Consider the following 23165-nt stretch of genomic DNA (forward strand, 5'->3'; position numbering starts at 1 on the left):
TTTATTTCACAACGAACGGATTTTATTTTATTTATTTTTTATTTTTTTGAGATACGCTACATTTATCCCAAGAATTTCATCAAATTCAGTGTCGTTATATAGATCACGTGATTCATTTAATGTCTGTAACAAACTTGAAACCTTTGTTAAACAAGTCGATCCTAAAAATATAGTATTGTTTATGAATAATATTTGTAGAGTTTCCATATAACGGAGTCCAAAGGTAAAACTGTCAACATACACTACAATATTTGCATACGTTTATTGACAATCTTCACCAACAAATCAAAAAGTGCCATTCTTCAAATGACCGGGACAACGCAATGATCGACACTTCAGGCGACCAATCAGAGCAGTGAATTCACAAAGCGCTGACCAATTGGAAACATCACAAACTAAAGCCGCCTCCTTCATTTGCTTGCCCAGGTGATGACGTGTCAAGAAGGTGCCGGAAGCCGCGTTGTCCCTCCAAAAAATGGCATACCAGACAATCCGACAGGAATATTTACAGATTCCTGTGGTTACTAGAGCTTATACCACCGCCTGCGTACTCACTACAGCAGCCGTGGTAAGTAAATTTGACGAATATTAGGGTCTTAAGCGCTATTGCCATCCGTGGCCTCGTCCCTGTACAGTTGAAACAAACCTGGTATCCTGTGCCAGACTGGCTGTGGTGTTATTAGGACACGTTTACGTAAAACCCGCCTGTAAAATGTGTATTTATGTTAAGTCCTGTTAAGTGTAATGGGTCTAGGTCTACATATCACTTAGTTTGGCTTCCAGTTGCGCTTTCTGCATTTTCATGTCTTAAATTCATGCATTTACATTCATTTAGCTGACTTACCTCAAACGAGCTGCTAAAAGTAACGTAACTTTTACTTTTGATTTCGGTTGTTATTTGAGTGTAGTATTAATGTAACCTTAAGCACTGTTTGTTTGTCATGCGCATCTGACTGTGATGTTTACTTTGTGTTCACAGCAATTAGAACTCATCACACCTTTCCAGCTTTACTTCAACCCAGATTTAATATTGAGGAATTATCAGGCAAGTGTCATCTGTGTTTCTTTCAAGAGTTTTGTACCTCGTTTTAGTTGTGCCCATGTAAAGCCTGACATATACAATAATATCGTAGTCAGAAAAAATGGAACAGTTTATTGAAACTTTAAGAATTTTAAAAAAAGTTTCCATGTCTGTTTTTTGATACATCGGGCTTTTATGGCCCATAAAGTATGATATACTGAGAATATCATACTTTTATTCAGAGGCCCACACTGAACAAAATATGCAATTTCTCTAATCAGTGAGATCTTTTTAACAGACTCCTTATATAAGCTGCATATTTAATATGATACATTTTCAGTATGTCATCTCTCTATGTCTTAGTGGCATGATATTTAAATGCTTAGATTCATGATCAAAGGTCTGTAGATTGTATTGTGGATATGAGGATGGCAAAACATAATGCAATACAATGATGATTGAGAGATGGATAATTGCAAATTCCCCAAAAGCCTGTTGCATCAAATTTGATACTCATATTTTTAACATGTGATTTTTCCAGTCCAGTAAAAGTTCATCTTGATAGTTATTCTTATAAAAATCAGTAAATATTTCACATGCATCACGACCTGAAGGGGTGTTTTTAGAATTATAGCCTACTAAAAGGCCTTTTACTTACTGAAAAAAGTATAAACTAGCAATCAAATGACAAGGAATGTAGGTTGATTGTGAGTTTTGATCATATGGATAATTTAGAGGCCTTGGAAATTCATGTTTCAAATATGATCCAGTATGGGTTCATATTTATAGGATTAATATTGCAGCATGTGATAACATTTCCATATGTTTTTGTGGAAATGGTGATATTTTTGTTGATAATGTTGATTATCAACTTATGTTGATAATTTAGAGGCCTTGGAAATTCATGTATCAAATATGCTATAGTTGGGTTAATAATTCTAGGGTTAATATTGCAGCATGTGATTCTAATTTATTTGTGTGTGTGTGTGTGTGTGTGTCCATAGGTATGGCGGCTAATAACCAACTTTTTGTTTTTTGGTCCGGTTGGGTTCAACTTCTTATTCAACATGATATTTTTGTATCCTTATTCAAACATAATATATTGATATTAAATCAGTAGATTGTGAAGGTGGCAGTGTGTGTAAGGGATAGAGTCTGAAGTTCCTTAACCTGAGTCTCACAGGTACCGGTACTGTCGGATGCTGGAGGAGGGATCCTTCAGAGGGAGAACCGCTGACTTTGTCTTTATGTTCCTCTTCGGTGGCCTTCTCATGACTGTATCCTTCACGTTTTCTCAAAAGAGAAACATTTCTCTGTATTGAACAGCAATTGATGTCGAAAATGGAAGACTAAAATGTAGATGTAGGCAAGTTTAGGTATTTAATTAGCACATTTTATTCACAATGATCATTCGAAATTCTCTACACAGGCGCATACATAATTTTTTTTTTTTTTTTTTTTTTTCTATAATTTCACGTGGTAAGCTCTTGTTTGATAGAGATCTTGTAGAACTTACCAGAAAAAGCTTAAGAATTTTTATTGTACATACATTTAAAATATTTTGAATCATTTTATTTATACAATTTGTAGAAAATGTAATTTGTGGTAAAGTAACTCACCATTGCCGTCAAGGCCTGTTCACACTAAGGACAAATATAAATATAAAGAATAGCAGAGTCCAAAACCACAACTAAAAAATAGTCACAGAGAAACGATATTGTTGGAATCACTTTCAGAACAATTTTTTTTCAGCGGATGAACAATGACTTTGACAGCCAATCAGAACATGTCCTGCTTTAAACAGCTCGCTTTAAAAACTACTGCGTGCACTTAGAATAAACAGAACAATATCAACCGCTGGTGTGGACGCTATTATAGTTATCATTATCTTTAGAGTTATCGGTCTTGGTGTTAAACAGGCCTTAAGAATAGCCTTAGCTGCTCTGCCATGCCATTCAAATCGAAGAGTGCATTTTACAATACATTTTTACAAGAATTTTGACTTAAATACTATTTCAAGTCAAGTCACCTTTATTTATATAGCGCTTTTTACAATACAGTTTGTTTTTCAAGCAGCTTTACAGAGATGATGTTTCTCTTACTCTAACCTTGACACTTAAACAAATATAGAAACAACCATGAAAGATGATCCTGTTTGACCTCATTTTGCCTTTTATTAAATCATGTGAAGAAACAACAGCTAAAACTTGTCAAATATACATACAATATTCCCTTATTTCAAGACTTCTAAACATAAACATTGCCTTTGTGTTACATTTTGCTCAAATACATAGTGATTTTCTTAATAGTTGTGCAGATATTTGGCACGTTTGTGAATCTTGTGTTCTTAGGTCAGGCTTTTACCATCATGTTGGTGTATATCTGGAGCAGGAGGAACCCAAACGTGCGCATGAATTTCTTTGGCCTTTTGAATTTCCAGGCGCCCTTCCTCCCATGGGTGCTCATGGGATTCTCTCTGCTGCTGGGAAACTCCATCATTGTGGACCTTTTAGGTAGAAACTTATAGTGATTTGTTCACTTTTCTTGTGCCGACACTCTTTGACAACAAAGAGGTCAAATTTTATTCATGATCAATTCAGATTTTAATATGACGTAATGTTTTTTTTTACTTATGTGGAAAAAAATTTTGTATACATCACTGTAAGTTTATATGTTCTGTCCTTTTAATATAAGGCATTGCAGTGGGACACGTGTACTACTTTCTAGAGGATGTGTTTCCCAACCAACCAGGTGGCGGCAGATGGCTGAGGACACCGTCTATCCTGTGAGTAATAATGTCTTCACAATGTCTTTCTATATATCCTGTCAAAAGTTTTGGAACATTTGAAAGAAGTCTCTTGTACTCACCAAGGCTGCATTTATTTAATCAGTATTTCACAATATTACTGTTTTTACTGTATTTTTACTACAAATTAAAAGAACTGTTTTCTATTTGAATATATTTTAAAATGTCATTTTAATCATGTGATGCAAAGCTGAATTTTCAGCATTATTACTCCAGTCTTCAGTGTCACATGATTCTTTAGAAATCATTCTAATATGCTTATTTTGGTACTCGGGTAACAGAAGTTCTTATTATTATCAATGTTGAGAATGATGCTGAAAATTCAGCTTTGGCATCACAAATAAATTACATTTTAAAATGTATTAAAATAGAAAAGCGTTATTTTAAAGTGTAATTTCAAAATATTACAGTTTTTATTGTATCTTTTATATCAAATAAATGCTGCTTTGGTGAGCATAAGAGACTCTTTTCAAAAACATAATATTGTGCTGATCTCAAGCTGTTGATTGGTGTGCCATCAATGTGCCATTTTTATCCTTTCAATCCCAAAAACAATAAAATAAAAACCTCCAGTTAATATTTTACTTTGAAGTAAAACCCCCTTTTTTTTCATCCTTTCCAGTAAGATGCTCTTTGATACACCTGAGGAAGATGCCAACTACAACCCTCTCCCTGAGGAGCGTCCAGGAGGCTTTGCCTGGGGTGAGGGTCAGCGACTAGGAGGCTAGTCTCAGCACCCGCGTGCCTGCCGATTAATGGACATCTCTGAGAGCAAGAGAAAGAAAATATCTTTTCTACTTGTTTCTCGTGTACAAAAGAACATGAGCTCTACTCACCGAGCAAAGGGGAGACTTGCAGTTTGTGTGCACAGAAATCATCTGCCTCGAAATGTCTGCAAGGCCCATAATGCTCCTCTGACTGTGGGCATGGGTTTAAGAAAAAAAAGAACTGACTTTTGCTATGTTGCTGTTGCTGCCCTGCACAACAGCGATCACAAATCGAGCAGCTGTGAAAGAGAAATATCTATTGATCGTCACCATTTTACTTGTTTTCTTTCTTTTTTTAAGAATAAATGTATGTAAAAAGTTTTGAGTACTGCTTGATTGTGTGTTGTTGTTGTTTTACAAAAATCATTTAGTTCAAGTTCACAGATTTACAGGGATAAAACAAAAATGCATATTGTAGTATCAGACATGAAAATATCATTTATAAGCATTAAGATAGTTCTCATTATTTTAAGAAGTTTCATCAACATCTTTGCACAACCTCTTCCAAACAATATGGTACTTCAACAGAAAATGCTGGTTTTGGAAGATGTATTGCATTTCTAATGGGAAGTGAAAGATTGCTTTACATAAATGAAAGTAAACGCTGGTTACATGCTATTAGTACTTGCGTCTTTTTAAATATGTCGAATAGGACTTTGTAGGAAATATGGTAGCTGGTTTCTAGGCCTTCTCATGTGTCTCAGCTGTAGGTAGAGCCACTGTTGATTTGTGTCTTTTACCCTACGTCATCATAATCCTCACTGTCGAGGTTAGCAGGGGTTTCAACGTCATCATAATCCTCGCTGTCTTGGTCTTGGTCTTGGATTTTTTTCTCGACTGTGGTGTAGTGTGGCGTGAAGATGGGCTGTTGTGGTGCAGGAGGGGTTGACTCCTCAACCACAATATAGTCTGGCACGGGCTCCTCAACCACAATATAGTCTGGCACGGGCTCCACATCCTCATAACTCTGATCCACTGGAAATTTGAACATATCATAATAGATTGGTTACATTTCTTTTGCAGAGGGTTTTTGCTTAATGTAATATGCTGAGAGAAAGAAGCATGAAGAGCAAAACTTTTTTCTTTTTTTTTCTCCTGTTAAAGTAGGAAAAAATATGACGTATTAAAGAGTTTGTTATTCATTTTTTTGTCATGAAAAGCAAAAAAGATCTGCACTCTAAAATATTTTATTGTAAACAGAGGTCAAGTTAACAAACGTTTCGGCTCTTTGCCGTCATCAGCCGAAAAGTTTGTTAACTTTATCTCCTGTTTACAATAAAAGATTTTTAGAGTGCAGCTTTTTTGCATTTTTGGATTGATATATAGGTCTCAGCACCTAATTTTCTGGGAGAGCGTGGAGTGTGTGTTGATTCTTTTTGTCATGACCATCAACTGGCCACAATATACAATTATTAGTCAGAGGAGGGTGGTATTGAAGGAAGGCCATTTTCATTCTAGAAAGCATTTGATTGAACAAACAATTGGATACATAACAAGTGAAACATACACTGAACAAAATTATAAACGCAACACTTGTTTTTGCCCCCATTTTTCATGAGCTGAACTCAAAGTTCTAAGACTTTTGCTATGTACACACAAAAGGCCTATTTCTCTCAAATATTGTTCACAAATCTAAAATCTGTGTTAGTGAGCACTTCTCCTTTGACGAGATAATCCATCCACCTCACAGGTGTGGCATATCAAGTTGCTGATTAAGACAGTATGATTATTGCACAGGTGTGCCTTAGGCTAGCCACAATAAAAGGCCACTCTAAAATGTGCAGTTTTATCACACAGCACAATGCCACAGATGTCGCAAGTTTTGAGGAAGCGTGCAATTGGCATGCTGACTGCAGGAATGTCCACCAGAGCTGTTGCCCGTGAATTGAATGTTCATTTCTCTACCATAAGCCGTCTACATAGGCGTTTCTGAGAATTTGTCAGTACATCCAACTGGCCTCACAACCACAGACCCCGTGTAACCACACCAGCCCAGGACCCGTCTCCTTCTTCCCATAACAACGAACTGTGTTACAACGACCAAGTGGGTCCAGTGCCACCACTCGACATTGCTGATGCAGGCCATCAAGCAGGCTGAGGACCATGTGGCATCGTATCCAGGGGTCCAGTGCCACTACCTGATGTTACTGACGCAGGCCATCAAGCAGGATGAGGACCAGGTGGCTGCGTGTTATTCTTTGCCAAAATAATAAGACAGCAGAGATTGCAGCCGACATGAGACCTAAGACCAAAAAGGATGTGAGGATGAGAGTTACATTTTAGGATTAGATGGTAATATTCCTTGCTTTTATTGCAGCTTCCTGAGATGAATGGGGAACAGATGTGGAGGTGAAAGGGATAGAGGGAGGGAAGTACAAGGCTTCATTGGGGTCATCAGGTGGGCAATTATAAATGCCCATGACACCTCCAGAGGGCTCATTAGCGACATCTGGCATTCCAGTTGGGAAGCTTCCAGAGCTAAAAGCTCTGCTTTTACCCCACTCTGTCCCTCTGTTGTCACAGGGCCCAACCAATGTCCCTCCTCTTAATCCAGAGCCATCGACTCGCTTGTTCAGCGACACTGGAGTGGGCCTTAACAGCTTGCTGATGTGCTTGGCCTAGGATTCCTAAGTCCTTAAGAATTTTGATGACAGATCTACCAACAAAGTCTCGACAGCTAACTTCGACAGGGCAAACCTTTGCTTTCCAGCCACGTTGTTCAACATCGACTGCTATTTCATCATACTTAAGGGTCTTGCGTTCGTAGGCCTCCTCCACAGCATCCTCCCAGGGCACAGTAAGCTCTATGATATACACAGTGCGAAGTGTGGAGGACCAAAGCACAAGGTCTGGTTTGAGATTGGTAACTACTACTTTGGGTGGGAAACAAAATCTCTGATTTAGGTCAACTAAAAGCTTCCAATCACAAGCTCCACCCAACTGGTCAGTATCTGGGGTCTTCACTTTGACCTCCCTTGCCCTTTCCCCCCATAAACCCCTTTACTGGAGCACAAAATCATAACGGGAGAGGTAAGGCATTGTTGGAGGTCTGTCTGGAGTCCAATGACACTGCAAGATACTTCAGCACCTGGTGTGCCTCCACGTACAGTATAGCGCCTTTGCATCAGCTTACCTTGCTGCCAACCAAGATGTCCTTCAGGTTCGCAGGAGATGAGCAGAGGGGGCATGTATGATCTTCTCTGTACCATTTGCTGAGGTTCACTGGAGATGGGAGGACATTATTGCTCATCCACTGCTCTTGCTTTGCTTGGGAGATAGCCTTTTCACATCACATTGCTTGCTCTTACTGACACACCTCCTCAACCACAAGTTTTCGACATTGAGAAAGAGTTGTTCATCTCCCTTTTATGTTGCAGACAGACACACTGGACGTGGTGCTGGGAGCCATATTCTCGCAGGTGGTCGAGGGAGAGTAGCCCCCGGTACTGTACCTCACCCGTAAGCTCTCAAAGAGGGAAGCAAGATAGATGAGCACCATCTAGAAAGTATGTTTAGCGATCCGGTAGGTCAGGTGTGTCCAAACCTGCTCCTGAAGGGCCACTGTCCTGCAACTTGCCTCAACACACTGTGCAGTGTGAAAGACCTAATCTGTTAACGTGGGTACGAAAAAGAAAATACGCACTGCAAACGGAGTATGTGTGAAACAGGCGTGAGGCACGCAAAATGTGAAGTCATTATCCGACTGATTGTATTCTACAGGATTTCTGGGAGATGTGTATGTTGCGTTCTTTAACAGTTCCTCTAGAAACAAAGCCATCGTGACACCAATCCCCCTCATGGAAGAAGGAAGTCGTTGTGTTTAAACTGTGACAATGAATGCTTATCAGGATCAATTATTTTTATTTAAAAAAAATTGCTGCAGTAAATTTGCATGATATTCCTGAATGATTTTTTTTTTTTTTTGGTCTGTTATTGTAGAAACACTGACTTTACATTTTCATGCCCCCGAACATGACGCTGAATGAAATGAACTGTAGTTGCTTTTACATATTAGTCAGAGGGCCTCTGGGTGGTCCTATAGCCAATGAAATCTATTATGAAATCCAGACCTTCTGCCGTCAATCTGAAGGTCTGGCTACATGAGACTACCAAATCGCGGATCACCTGTGTGGATCTGAAAAGCTGCCTTTTCTGTTTATTTTTAAATTAAAAAAAGCTTTTGAAAGTCATCTCACCCACCCCTGACTTCTCATTCTCTTGAGTTCAGACATGTTACAAAAGCTGTGTGTCATTGCAGGGCTATAGAGTGAAGTAAATTAACGCATCAATAAAAACAAAACTGACCAGATTCCATGGACATGAACTGATCTCTGGGAGGTAAGGGTGGTTTCTCATTCTCAAGGTTTATGTGATAAACTTGTTTGTCCCTGTAATGGAAAAGTCATTTATTTTAGTGTGAACACATTTTTGAGTATAATAAAGATCTGGACTTAAATGACCTTGACAGGACTTACTGTTGTTTCAAATGTGTGCCATCGTAATGATTTTGCTTTGCTTGTGTACTGTACCAAGCAGCTAGAAAAAGAGCAAACAAAATTGAAGTAATGACATGAAAATTGTTAAATAAAATTAATCAAACAGTGGTAGGCCTACATAAGTCAAACTGTTATAATAAGGAAGTGGTCGCACGGCCTATTTTTCAGTAACTATGAGGTTAAGTCTATGTGAAATGCTTGTTTCCTGTAGCTGTATGTCGGTTTCAAACATCTACTTCAAAACCACTTTTAAATTAGAATAATTTCCTTAAAACTAATATTGCATTATTAAATTAACTAACGTTTTCCTTTTCAATAATATCATTATATAATGGAGTAAAAAGTGTAAAAACTAAATCTGTGGAGTTCTTACGTCAATGTTTTTGTCTATACATGTCCATATGTCATATATGTATATATATATATATATATATATATATAGATATATATATATAGATATATATATATATACAGTACAGGTCAAAAGTTTGGAAACATTAAGTTTTTTTATATTTTTGAAAGAAGTCTCTAATGCTTATCAAGGCTGCGTTTATTTGATCAAAAATACTGAAAAAAAACAGTAATATTGTGAAATATTGTTACAACTTAAAATGATAGTTTTCTATTTGAATATACTTTAAAAAATAATTTATTCCTGTGATGCAAAGCTGAATTTTCAGCATCATTACTCCAGTCTTCAGTGTCACATGTGACATCCAGTCTATCACATGATCCTTTAGAAATCATTCTAATATTCTGATTTATTATGAGTGTTGGAAACAGTTCTGCTGCCTAATATATTTGATGAATAAAAGGTTAAAAAGAACTGCATTTATTCAAAATAAAAAAATATTTTCTAATAATATAAATCTTCTTTACTATCACTTTTTATCAATTTAACACGTCCTTGCTGAATAAAAGTATTAATTTATTTTATTGAAAAAAAATTACTGACCCCAAATTACTGACCAGTGGTGTATATTGTTGTTACAAAAGATTTCTATTTTTAAAAAAATTGCTTCTTTTTTTTCTTTTTCATTTTTTACTTTTTATTCATCAAAGTATCCTAAAAAAGTATCAGGTTATGAAAAAATATTAAGCAGCAGAACTGTTTCCAACTTTGATAATGAATCATCATATTAGAATGATTTCTAAAGGATCATGTGATAGACTGGAGTAATGATCCTGAAAATTCAGCTTTGCATCACATAAATAAATGATAATTTAAAGTATAATAAATTGAAAACCAATTATTTTAAATTGTAATAATATATCACAATATTAAATTTTTTTCTGTATTTTTGATCAAATAAATGCAGGCTTGATGAGCAGAAGAAACTTCTTTCAAAAACATTAAAAATAGTACTGTTTCCAAACTTTTGACCTGTACTGTAAAATTTACTTAAGTTTTCTTTTGCAGGCAGATAAAATTTCACATATGGAATTAAGAAAATGTACTTAACTAAGTTAACTTGGCCAGTTAAAGTTTGCGTAGTAATTTTTACTTAGTTACTACTTACTAGTAGGCCTACATTTTACTCAAACAATATAACACTGAATTAAGCCATGTAATTAAAGGTTAATTTTTACTTAGAAAATCGAAGTAAATAATACGTTAGGTAATGTGTAGACAACACTTACAGAACACAGAGATACACAGAACACAAAATACACAAAACCGGTAACATTCGATGAATAATTTTTCAGTATGAATGTGCCATTTTGAGTAGAAAATTAACTTCAGATGTCACAGAACAGCAAGTTACTAAACCTAACAACAAAAGCAATTATAAAACAGTGTAAATAGCAACAATGAAAAATGCTACCTTAGAAATGATTTATGCCCCAGAGCATGATGGGAACACCAGTATCAGAAAGTTGAGTAGGTTTTACTTAATTTTATAACATTGATATTTACGCTTTAATTTCTATTGAGTACTAAAATAGAACAAACTTATTCAGGTAGAAATTACTTTTTTTCTGTAGTATTTATTTCACCACAGAATCATTTTATCAGTGCAGTAAAGCCATTTATAATGTTGCAAAATATCAAATAAATGCTGTTCTTTTCATCAAAGAATCCTAATATATTATGATTTCCTCAAAATATTAAGCAGCACAATCATTTTCAACATTGATAATCATAATAAATATTTCTTGAGCACCAAATCAGCATATTGGATTTTTTTATGAAGGATCATGTGACACTAAAGACAAGAGTAATGGCTGCTAAAAATCAGCTTTACAATCACATGAATATTTTAATAGTTCTTCATTCACTCTCAGAAAAAAGTTACATTGGGGCGGTACCCTTTCAAAAGGTACCTTTGTACCATAGACTGTAAAAAATAGCTTTGTACCTAAAGAGTGCATAATAGTACCTCAGAGGTATTGGTCCCAAATGTGCATTAGTACCTAAATGTTACATATTAGAAACTTTTTAAAGAGTACCATCCCAGTGACAGCTTTTGTACCTTTTTTTTCTGAGAGTGTGCTGCACAGTTTTCACATTTGTGGCTAACCACTCTTATTAAATGCTCTACATATTTACATTGTTGTGTGGCTGAACAGAACCTGTCATATGTGATTTACCTCTTTTACTGATGCAAATATTGATGAAAATGAAACTTAATACTATCACCAAAGACACCAGAAAGATGGCCAGCAGTAATATTGACCAGAAGTGTTGACGTAAGAACTCCATCTGTGAAATGAAACAAAGAAAAATGTTCAGATTCAAATATATCACTAACAAATAAAGGGCATTTAGTTTCATATTGACATCAATAATGGTTTAAACTCCAGCTACTTCTGCTTTTCAGCATAGTTCAGGCATTGCTTGAAGTTTCTTGTTTTCCAGTCAGCTGTGTTTCCTGGGTAGAGACTGTTTAATATGCTTCTAATTGCTTTTACAATCTAGTTTTAATGGCAGAAGACTAATCAAAATGTGGGAACGAATACAGCAATTGTCATTTGTAATATTTCAGATTTATCTCGATCTATGACATGAATACAACATTTTTCTCTAGCTCTATCATGCCCACAGCACTCATCCTGCAAAGGCACAAGTTTTGCATATGATTAACCGACTTCCTGCATCATTCTTTTCTTAGCACTGGCTTAGTGAGTTTCACTTCACTGACCTCTTCTTAATTTAGAGATTAATTTACTGTAATAGTTATGTCTCTTCACAAACACAAACTAACAGATAGACAGGTATACATACATTTAATTATATTCATTTGTTGAAGTACAGATTCACACAAGGGATCTTTAAGGTTTACATCAAACTAAGCCAAAATGTTATATCTGTGAGGAAATAGAATGCAACACATATTGACTAATTATATCTCACAATGAACTCATGGCCTTAACCACAAACTTAACAATTGGCATAATATATTTCTGTATTCTAAATCACACTGATAATGCTATTAACTTGTATTTTACACTTTATTTGAATTTATGTTTTCATAATAAAACCGCAGTTATGTACACGGGTTACACTTTATTTTGATGGTCCACTTTAGACATTCTATAACCATAAGTAACTTTGCAACTACGACAACTAACTTTCATTAGATTGATAGTAGACCGTTAGGGTTAGTTGTTAGGGTTCGGGTTGGTAGAATAAGTTGACATATAGTTGCAAAGTTACTTACAGTCAGTAGAATGCCTGTTCGTGGACCATCACAATAATAGCAGATATTAAATAGATAGTCAACACTCTAAGTTACTTATAATTAGTAGAATGTCAACAAATTAGAATAGTAGAATGTGTTACATGCACAGCTATTCTATAATGTCTATTCACATTTTGTGAAGATTAAAATAATAAGATAAAACATAATTACCTTTGTCTGTTGTATAGATCACATCAGTCTTGCACATATTCTTTAAAGTGGGGATTACAGATATGTCACAGACATCTGGAATTTTTAAATAGGTTAAGTTCTTCAGAACTTCTAGCCTCTCTGCCCAGTGCCCACCCACCAAACCCTTCTTCCACAGAAGCAGTAAGTCTGCTGTGTGACTCAGAAGTGTGTTAGTCAGTTGTACATCGACTATGGTTTGGGGAGTTGAACTTGAGAGAGAGAGACTGAGCTATGGTGTAAAACAGGAATAGTACTTCTGCTATTCTTCAGAGAACTGAATCCAGGCATATAATTCGCTGTCATCTTAAAGATGGGTTTCTATATGTAGATTAGAATGATGTAGTAGGTGTGGCCTCTGTATCCAGGAATTTATTTATTTTTTATTTATTGTGGAATAGACCTCTAGGTTCACTTTCGAAACGTTTACTCGTATTGCGTCTGCTAGAAGATATGGGGAAACTCCTTTTTTCTCAGATTATTGAAGCCTTTTATAAAATAAGGGAAACCTGCAGCACATCGCCGCGATAAAAAGTTAAGGCAAGTAAACAACCAAGGGAAATATATGTCTACCTCAAATGTAACATCTGTACATCAGCATCGGGGAATAGGCTACCATTATAATCAAGTTCACGGTAGAGAAAGATGCATGTAGGCTACACAGGGACCGTGAAGACACTGAACTAAACATAAAACAGCCCTCATAATAATCACAAATACACTTACATTTCTATAAATCAGTTTTTATGAATTGAATGGCTTGCTCTAACTGTTGGTCTTCGTCAACAACACGCGCTTGCACCACCTGCTGGTGAGGTCGACTACATCAGATGGAGATTATGCTCGGTAATCTACTACTTTTCCTGCAATTCCTGGATGTAGATGTTGAATTTCCTGTCGAATTTGAACCACTGAATTGAGTGTCGGATTTGAACCACTGAATTTACTTTCGAATTTGAACCACTGAATTTGTGGAAGCGAATTTGTAAAGCGAAATAAAATGGACCGAAAATTGCCTGTTGAATCTTATAGGTTGTATTTTTAAACATTTTGAATATTTTGGAAGTGAAATATGAAAGGTGAATATGGATTATTGAATTTCTATTAATGAAAATGTGTTTGAAATGTTTTGAATTGAAATATTCACAGCTTAAATATTCAACCATGTTGAATTTCAGCCCATAAAAATGCAAGCCCTAAAAATATAATGCATTAAAATGCAAGCATGGTTAATTCAATGCATATTTGTTTCCAAGTAGAGCAATTCAACAGGCTTTTTTGTTTCAAAAACATTTGGCATTATTTTACTTCCATACACAGCCATAACAGTGCAGTGATCTGCGCACACTTATTGGCTGAGCAGTGGGAACTGCACGAGCCTATGGTAATGTGGCGTATCTGCGCGAACCAATGGGGGCACCTCCCGCCAAGCCGAGCACAGAGTCCGCCAAAGGGAGCGGGGCATCTGCCTATATAAGCAGCCTATCTCACCATAGGATTCAGATTTATTCTCCTTCAGCGATGATCTTCACAAATCGCGTTGATTCTACTGCAAAAAAGCCTTCTCGCAGTTGACCAGCCCAGCAACGCAACAAGCTGAATCTTCTCCTCTGCAATCAAGCAAATACAGCAGCAGACAGCCTGACACTCCAGCGCACTCGTGGGCAAGCTGACTTGGCGCTGCTCGCAGCTCATTCAGCATTCCCCTGTGGCCATCCCGCGACAATTAAAAGAGCAAATTTCTGCAAAATTCCGACGTTGATACAAATGTCGAGCCGCGATTGTGGCCCCTCGAGCTCTCCCGTTTTTCGCCTCCCAGGAACCTCGGAGCAAGAAACAGCAGGGCCAGAGGACTGAGCGAATGGATATGAGTGAGCTCATGCCGGCACAAATCCCGCATGCCTCACACTCTCCTCAAAGAGAGATTTCTCCCGTGCTCCTCACCCGCGCAGACTAGTGCCCCTTGTGTGATGTGAGTGGCCTCTTCTCGTTGGAGGTTCTGAAGAGGACCTTCATGATGACACCATGTCATTGGCTGCTTCTGAAGCAGAGGATTGGTCGGGCTCAGTGGATAACCCCCTCTTACCGCCTAGAGACCAGAGCGACAACAGAGCTGGACTGTACACCGAGTTATTCCGCGTCCTTTCCAAAGCCGCCGAGGAGCTCGGACTCGAGTAGTCTGCCCCAGAGAAGCCCACACGCAGCCATCTGGACGAATGGTTCCTGCAGGGGCGCCAGCAAAAGGCCCCTTATCAGCGAGCAGTGCCGTTCTTCCCAGAAGTTCACGATGAGCTCACCAAGTAGTGGCGTGCCCCCTACTCAGCCCTCCTACGCACTTCCACATCCAACTCTCTCAACACTATCAACGGCACCATGAAGAAAGGATACGAGAAGCTGCCCCCTCTCGAGGAAGCCGTGGCTGGGCACCTCTGTCCGCCCACTGCTATTGAATAGAAATCCAAGGTAGCTCATCTGTCTAAACCCTGCAGGACCACTTCAGCCCTCGCTTGTTCGCTTACTGAAAGGGTCAAGGAGGCTCAACCCGCCTCGTCCTCGTACCATACCCTCTTGGGACCTATCCTTCGAGCCGCTTCAATCAGCTGAGCTGCGCCCACTTTCGCTTAACCAATTGTTACTCCTGCCAGTGTTAGCATCGGTCAAGTGAGTGGGCGATTTGCAAGCGCTCTCCGTCAGCGCTTCCTGCCTTGAGTTTGGGCCTAACAACTCTAAAGTTGTCCTCAAGCCATTCAGAGCACAAGTTATTGCGTACACAGCCATGCTATGGCCCTTCACGACTTGGAGTATGTCGCTTCAGTCGAATTAACCTGAATCCTAGCGAGACCATAGGATTCATAGGATTTATATTCTTTGGTGTTTAATATATCTTGACTTGCTGTTTTACGGTTTTACTTTTATGATTTACACTTATTTTACTGCTTGCATTTTATTGTTAGAAAATAAACAATATTAACATATAAACAATGAACAACAGGGCAGTTCTTGATTGGCCACAGCCTGCAACTTTGAAAGAACTCCAACGCTTTTTGGGGTTCGCCAACTTATGTCGACGTTTTATTAGAAACTTTAGCTCTGTTGCCGACCCCCTAACGTCTATGATAAAGAGAGGAGCCAACCGTCTCAACTGGTCAGATGCAGCCACCCAGTCTTTCGAACAACTCAAACAACGTTTTGTCTCTGCTTCCATTCTGCATCACCCCAATCCCGAACTCCCCTTCATCGTTGAAGTGGATGCTTCAAACTCTGGCCTGGGGGCTATCATGTCTCAAAGACAGGGGTCACCTCCCAAACTATACCCTTGTGCATTCTACTCCAGAAAACTGAACGCAGCAGAACGGAACTATGATGTTGGGGATTGGGAGCTTTTGGCCATAAAGGCAGCTTTTGGGGAGTGGCGTCACTGGTTAGAGGGTTCAACTCATCCATTTACAGTCCTAACCGATCATAAGAATCTGGAATACTTACGAACTGCCAAAAGACTCAACCCCAAGCAAGCTTGCTGGTCTCTGTTCTTCACCCACTTCAATTTTGTGGTCACGTATCGTCCTGGGTCCAAGAACACAAAGGCGGATGCTCTCTCCAGACAGTATTAGCTCAATCGATTTCCCCAACATCCTGAAACAATTCTGCCTCCCGACCTCGCTGTTGCTCCCGTTCAGTGGGATATTATGACTGAAATTGAACAGGCCAACGCTTGGGTCCAAATTCCAGCTGAATGTCCACCTAATAAAGTCTTCGAACCTGAAACCCTCAGAATTTGAGTCCTAGAACAGGTACATTCTCTGCCCAGCTCTGGTCACCCTTGTATTACTGCCACTATCCATCTCCTTCAGAACCGATTCTGGTGGCCATCCCTGTGCAAAGATACTACCATGTTTGTCCACCAATGTCAAACCTGCAATACACAGACACCATCAAGACAACTTCCAGCCGGCCTGCTGCAACCTCTTCCCCTTCCACAACGCCCCAGTCCCACATTGCCATCGACTTTGTTACAGATCTACCAGTCTCTAATGGTCACACCACAATTCTCACTGTCATAGACAGATTCTCCAAGGCCTGCCGCCTCATACCTCTACCCAAGCTACCTACCGCCCAGCAGACAGCTGAACATCTATGTCACTTGGTGTTCCGATTCTATAGATTACCAGAGGATATTGTTTCTGATCGAGGCCCTCAATTTATGTCGAGACTCTGGTCTGCATTCTTCAAGTCACTTGATATCAATGTCAGTCTTACGTCTGGATACCATCCTCAATCCAACGGTCAAGCTGAAAGACTAAACCAAGAGCTCATCCGTTTCCTTCAATCATACTGCAATCAGCATCAGGATGATTGGAGTCGCTTCCTAATATGGGCTGAGTACGCCCAGAATTCCATACAAAAGGCATCTACAGGACTGACCCCCTTTCAGTGCATTTGGGGATTTCAACCGCCTCTATTCCCTTGGTCTGGAGAACCCACTAATGTCCCGACAGTGAATGACTGGTTACGTTGAAGTGAGGAGACATGGAATCAGGCTCACATTCACCTCCAACACGCCATTCGCCGAAAAATTGTACAGGCTGATCGTCATCGTTGTCCCGATCCTGAGTGCCGTTCTGGTCAATGGGTGTGGCTGTCCACAAGAGACTTACATCTTCGGCTTCCTTGCAAGCAACTCAGTCCCAGGTACGTGGGTCCATTCCAAATTACCAGTCAAATCACACCTGTTTCGTTCCGCCTTGCCCTGCCTAATCATTATATTAGGTATTTCCCCCACCTTCCATGTATCTCTGCTCAAGCCCGTCGTTGGTCCAAATGAGGAGGGGGAGGAGGTGTCCAGTGGTCAGGGTCCCCTACCCATCATGGTGGAGGGCGAGGAGGCTTACCAGGTCAGAGAACTGCTGGACTCCAGACGCCGGGGAAGAATTCTCCAGTATCTGGTCGATTGGGAGGGTTATGGTCCAGAGGGCCGTTCTTGGGTCAACGCTAACGATATACTCAACCCCAATCTCGTGGAGGAATTCCACCGAACCCATTCGGAGAGGCCGGCCCTTCGACCACGTGGGAGACCCCGGCGTTGCTTGCCTCCTTGCGCCAGGAGTCGCTCGCAGGGAGGGGGCTCTGTCGCAGGGAGGGGACTCTGTCACAGAGACGAACTCCGTGATTCCCTCCTTTGACCATCAGAGGGCTCCCTCACCCGAATATTGACTTTTCACTCACACACTACAATTCCCATCAGCCCCGTACCTGGCACTGATTATGTTGCTCAGCTGTAGCTCATTCTTGGACATAAACTGTCTCTCCACCACTCTTCCTTGTGAAGTCTTGTATTACCACGTTTTGCATTTCTGAACGTTTATTTCTGTATTGCCTACCTGTTGTGACCCAGTCTGTTCCCTATTCATGATTCTCTGCCGCCTGCCTTTTGGACTATCTGCTTTGGACTATCCGCCTGCCCTGATCTCCTGCCAAGAACATGTTATACAGTTATTTATTTTATTAGGAAAATACCATATACATAAAAAGTGGGCTCAATGCAAACCAAATTTTTCACATTTTAAAAATGACACAAACAAACAAACAAAAAAAGCGCTGAAAACATGATTTTGATTGTATGTAATTTTCATTTTGTATATTTATATTTTTATTTATTTATTTGTATTTCTTTTATTTCCTGGCAGCTAATTTTAATGTGAATATGTAATATATCTTTTTCTTTAGGTCTGTGAGACTGTGTATTGTTAGTCAACTGTGTTTTTAGAGAGAGAGAGAGAGAGAGAAGCATAGCATATTAAATGCTTGATTCAGTTCTATGCAGAATAGCGGAAGTAGGCTATGACTAGAGGTTTTAACACCCTAGAGGTTTTAAGTGGTGTATGGGTGTGGCCTCTGCATTGAGGTATTTATTTATTTATTTTGTGTGTGTGTGTGTGTATACAAAAAAAAGGGCCACTAGACTTTTAGTGAATAGTTCATGAGATTATTATTATTGTGCTGTCAAATCGATTGATCGCGATTGATCACATCTAACATAAAAGTTTGTGTTTATATAATGTGTGTGTGTGTGTATATATATATATATACAGTGAGGAAAATAAGTATTTGAACACCCTGCTATTTTGCAAGTTCTCCCACTTAGATCATGGAGGGGTCTGAAATTGTCATCGTAGGTGCATGTCCACTGTAAGAGACATAATCTAAAAATAAAAAAAATCCAGAAATCACAATGTATGATTTTTTAACTATTTATTTGTATGATACAGCTGCAAATAAGTATTTGAACACCTGAGAAAATCAATGTTAACATTTGGTACAGTAGCCTTTGTTTGCAATTACAGAGGTCAAACGTTTCCTGTAGTTTTTCACCAGGTTTGCACACACTGCAGGAGGGATTTTGGCCCACTCCTCCACACAGATCTTCTCTAGATCAGTCAGGTTTCTGGGCTGTCGCTGAGAAACATGGAGTTTGAGCTCCCTCCAAAGATTCTCTATTGGGTTTAGGTCTGGAGACTGGCTAGGCCACGCCAGAACCTTGATATGCTTCTTACAGAGCCACTCCTTGGTTATCCTGGCTGTGTGCTTCGGGTCATTGTCATGTTGGAAGACCCAGCCTCGACCCATCTTCAATGCTCTAACTGAGAGAAGGAGGTTGTTCCCCAAAATCTCGCAATACATGGCCCCGGTCATCCTCTCCTTAATACAGTGCAGTCGCCCTGTCCCATGTGCAGAAAAACACCCCCAAAGCATGATGCTACCACCCCCATGCTTCACAGTAGGGATGGTGTTCTTGGGATGGTACTCATCATTCTTCTTCCTCCAAACACGTTTAGTGGAATTATGACCAAAAAGTTCTATTTTGGTCTCATCTGACCACATGACTTTCTCCCATGACTCCTCTGGATCATCCAAATGGTCATTGGCAAACTTAAGACGGGCCTTGACATGTGCTGGTTTAAGCAGGGGAACCTTCCGTGCCATGCATGATTTCAAACCATGACGTCTTAGTGTATTACCAACAGTAACCTTGGAAACGGTGGTCCCAGCTCTTTTCAGGTCATTGACCAGCTCCTCCCGTGTAGTTCTGGGCTGATTTCTCACCTTTCTTAGGATCATTGAGACCCCACGAGGTGAGATCTTGCATGGAGCCCCAGTCCGAGGGAGATTGACAGTCATGTTTAGCTTCTTCCATTTTCTAATGATTGCTCCAACAGTGGACCTTTTTTCACCAAGCTGCTTGGCAATTTCCCCGTAGCCCTTTCCAGCCTTGTGGAGGTGTACAATTTTGTCTCTAGTGTCTTTGGACAGCTCTTTGGTCTTGGCCATGTTAGTAGTTGGATTCTTACTGATTGTATGGGGTGGACATGTGTCTTTATGCAGCTAACGACCTCAAACAGGTGCATCTAATTTAGGATAATAAATGGAGTGGAGGTGGACATTTTAAAGGCAGACTAACAGGTCTTTGAGGGTCAGAATTCTAGCTGATAGACAGGTGTTCAAATATTTATTTGCAGCTGTATCATACAAAGAAATAGTTAAAAAATCATATATTGTGATTTCTGGATTTTTTTTTAGATTATGTCTCTCACAGTGGACATGCACCTACGATGACAATTTCAGACCCCTCCATGATTTCCAAGTGGGAGAACCTGCAAAATAGCAGGGTGTTCAAATACTTATTTTCCTCACTGTATATATATATATATATATATATATATCCATATATATGTGTGTGTGTGTGTGTGTGTGTATTTATACTTATAAAAGTATAAATATATATATATATTTATAAACACACACACACACATATACAGTATATGTACACACACATACATTATATAAACACAAACTTTCATCTATCTATCTATCGTGGTATAGTGGCAATTCCAGCTGTACATTCAGTATTTTTTCAGTTTGGTTGGTTGGTTGTTTTTATTGGGGCTGTGCTGTGTAAAATTTCCTGAATGATTTGTGAGTTGTTTATTAATTGATTAATTTGTTTAAGTGCATTTTTGTGCTAAATTGGGTGTTGCATCTAAATATTCAATGAACTATTTATTGATGTATTTATTACAAATGCGACTAATATATGTAATCAATGATAAATTAGACACATATACAGTACAAATAGTATAATTAAAATTGCTTTATAAAATAAATGAATCGCAATAACGCAGATGTAATGTCAAGACAGCTCCGCCCATTTGGTGTGCGCATGCGCAGTGCGTGTTATTTCTACAATGACGTTGCTCTGTCTCTATTAGCCTGTTCTGCTGGGCGCTTCTCACTTTCCGTTCAGAGAGCCGCTTTTTTTTAACTCAGCCCCGGGAAGCCATGGCCGAGCAGGCCTCGGGATCCACCCGGCCGCCTCAACATGACGGTAAGCGCCTTTCTCCACAAAGAGAGGTTTATTGTGCTGATTTAGCTGTGCTCGTTGTAGGCCTGCGGCCTGTTCGTCCACGGATTAGCCAGCAACAGTCAACCGGCTGACAGATAGCCTGCACCTCTATTTGCATATTTATTAAAACGTTCTCAAATTTTGCTTTAATGCTTGATATGTGTCGATGCTTCTGACAGAGCTCTTCTTGCACAAAACATTTGCTATGCTGATCTTTCGGTGTACAGAAAAGTGTTTATATGGTCAACATGATGATGTTGCATCCAGTGATAAGCAGATGACAGCTGGACTGACAGTGTTTTTAGACTATCAGGACAGAATGTGGTTTGTGTTTTTTTAATATATTTAAAGTGATTTCATATCATGTCTACAGGTTCTTGTTTGTGATGTTGCTGTTGATGACATTGTTTGCCTGCATTTACTTTCATATAGTGTTTTGATGCACATATTGATTTTAATCATGGATTGATGTATATGCCACAAGCATTAAAAAAAGTATTAAATGTTTTTTAGAACATGCCATTATTTGGACATACTTAAAAGTATATGAAGTAGAATATGATGCATAAGTCTACTTTAGCACTTTAACCAAAATATTACACAAAAGTTTGTGATTAGATGGACTTATTTGTGCTCCATAACGTGCAGTTTTTATACTTTTTTCAAAATATGATGATTAGGTATAGCTCAAGTGATATTTTATGGAAGCTAATTATTATGCAAATCTGTGCATGCACTTGCTGCTTTGATCCAGTTGAGTTACATTTTTTTTTTTGGTGTAACCAAATAACAATCATCTGTCATCCCTAAAGGCTTGATGTTGCTTTGGGGTGTAGTCGTCTTTTACAAATCCAACAAAAAATTTTGCTGCAAATATGTTTTTGTAAAATCTTGTATTTAGGCCTAATAACAGTAAAACCCAATGATAGAGATGTGTGAACTGTCAGGACAGACTTGCGGTTGACTGACATATGTGGCTGTACTGGCTTGGACTTGGCACTAGAGTCTGTGCGTGTTTATGTGGATAATATACTGCTTGTCTACAATGATTTAATGATCTTCACTGAAGAAAGTGGGTTTGGTTGTATAGGTTTCAGTTCTTTAAATGAATTTGCTTTATCCTTATCTCAGTGATAATCTTAGTTATCTCAGTCTCTCTTTTTGCCATTGAAAATGTCCCATTTTCATGCATTATTTACACGTTTTACTCGTAGCCAAAGTGCCATTCAGAGGTTGGAGGTGTAGATGTTTGTGAATGTGTGGCACCGATGGACGATGTGTTGTTTTGGCAGGAGTTCTGGAGCAGCGCGCGGCCGAGCAAGAGCAGGACCGAACCGACTTCCTGAAGCTCAAACAACAGCTGGAGATGGAGTTCAACCAGAAGCGGGCCAAGTTTAAGGAACTTTATCTGTCTAAAGAAGGTAATAGGCTATATTGTTTACAATAACTGCTGATGAACTAGCCTGGGAAAACCCAGACAACTTCCGGCAAATTTAGATTTGCTCTGCAAGTAGTCTGGCAAAGAGCTCATTCAAGCTCATTTCTAATCGCAGCACCAATCAGAAACGTTGAGGCGGGCTTTACACAATGACGATCGCTCTGATTGGTTTTAGGTCTATCCAATTGCGCCCAGAGGCATTTGAGCAACGTCCGTTGGTGAAGCGCACCAACTTTTAAATGCATTATTATATTCAAATTGCAAACACATGAGGACAGTCTTCATGAAAGACCCACTGGCAGATGAACGTGCTACTACATTTCTCTCCGAAACGGTAGGAAATTAAATGAGATTTTATAGAGGATTT

General features: G+C 39.0%; 3 protein-coding genes across 3 annotated transcripts in view; 2 read left to right on the forward strand and 1 right to left on the reverse strand.

Annotated features, from left to right (window-relative positions):
- The first annotated feature begins 406 nt into the window (after positions 1–406).
- derl2 (derlin 2) lies at positions 407–4919 on the forward strand. Its single transcript, XM_084114793.1, has 7 exons — positions 407–568; positions 980–1045; positions 2026–2099; positions 2205–2298; positions 3339–3534; positions 3716–3806; positions 4450–4919. Exons 1-7 carry the CDS (start codon positions 476–478, stop codon positions 4553–4555), a joined length of 720 nt encoding a protein of 239 aa, XP_083970919.1. The 5' UTR covers positions 407–475; the 3' UTR covers positions 4556–4919.
- On the reverse strand, positions 3035–13241 carry scimp (SLP adaptor and CSK interacting membrane protein). The gene is made up of 5 exons (XM_084114794.1): positions 12945–13241; positions 11683–11794; positions 9070–9130; positions 8900–8982; positions 3035–5569 (listed from the first exon to the last, which is right to left on the reverse strand). The coding sequence occupies exons 2-5, from the start codon at positions 11792–11794 to the stop codon at positions 5331–5333; spliced, it is 495 nt and encodes a 164-aa protein (XP_083970920.1). The 5' UTR covers positions 12945–13241; the 3' UTR covers positions 3035–5330.
- Positions 13242–21162: 7921 nt separating this feature from the next.
- Positions 21163–23165, forward strand: part of rabep1 (rabaptin, RAB GTPase binding effector protein 1) — a 32442-nt gene continuing 30439 nt past the window's right edge. The window contains exons 1-2 of the mRNA XM_084114792.1: positions 21163–21342; positions 22653–22781. Of these exons, the coding sequence (XP_083970918.1) occupies positions 21297–21342; positions 22653–22781 (175 nt within the window). The 5' untranslated portion in view covers positions 21163–21296. The remainder of the gene's footprint in view (positions 21343–22652; positions 22782–23165) is intronic.

Source organism: Abramis brama (assembly GCF_963993115.1).
Source record: "Abramis brama genome assembly, chromosome: 5".
Lineage (NCBI taxonomy): Eukaryota > Metazoa > Chordata > Actinopteri > Cypriniformes > Leuciscidae > Abramis > Abramis brama.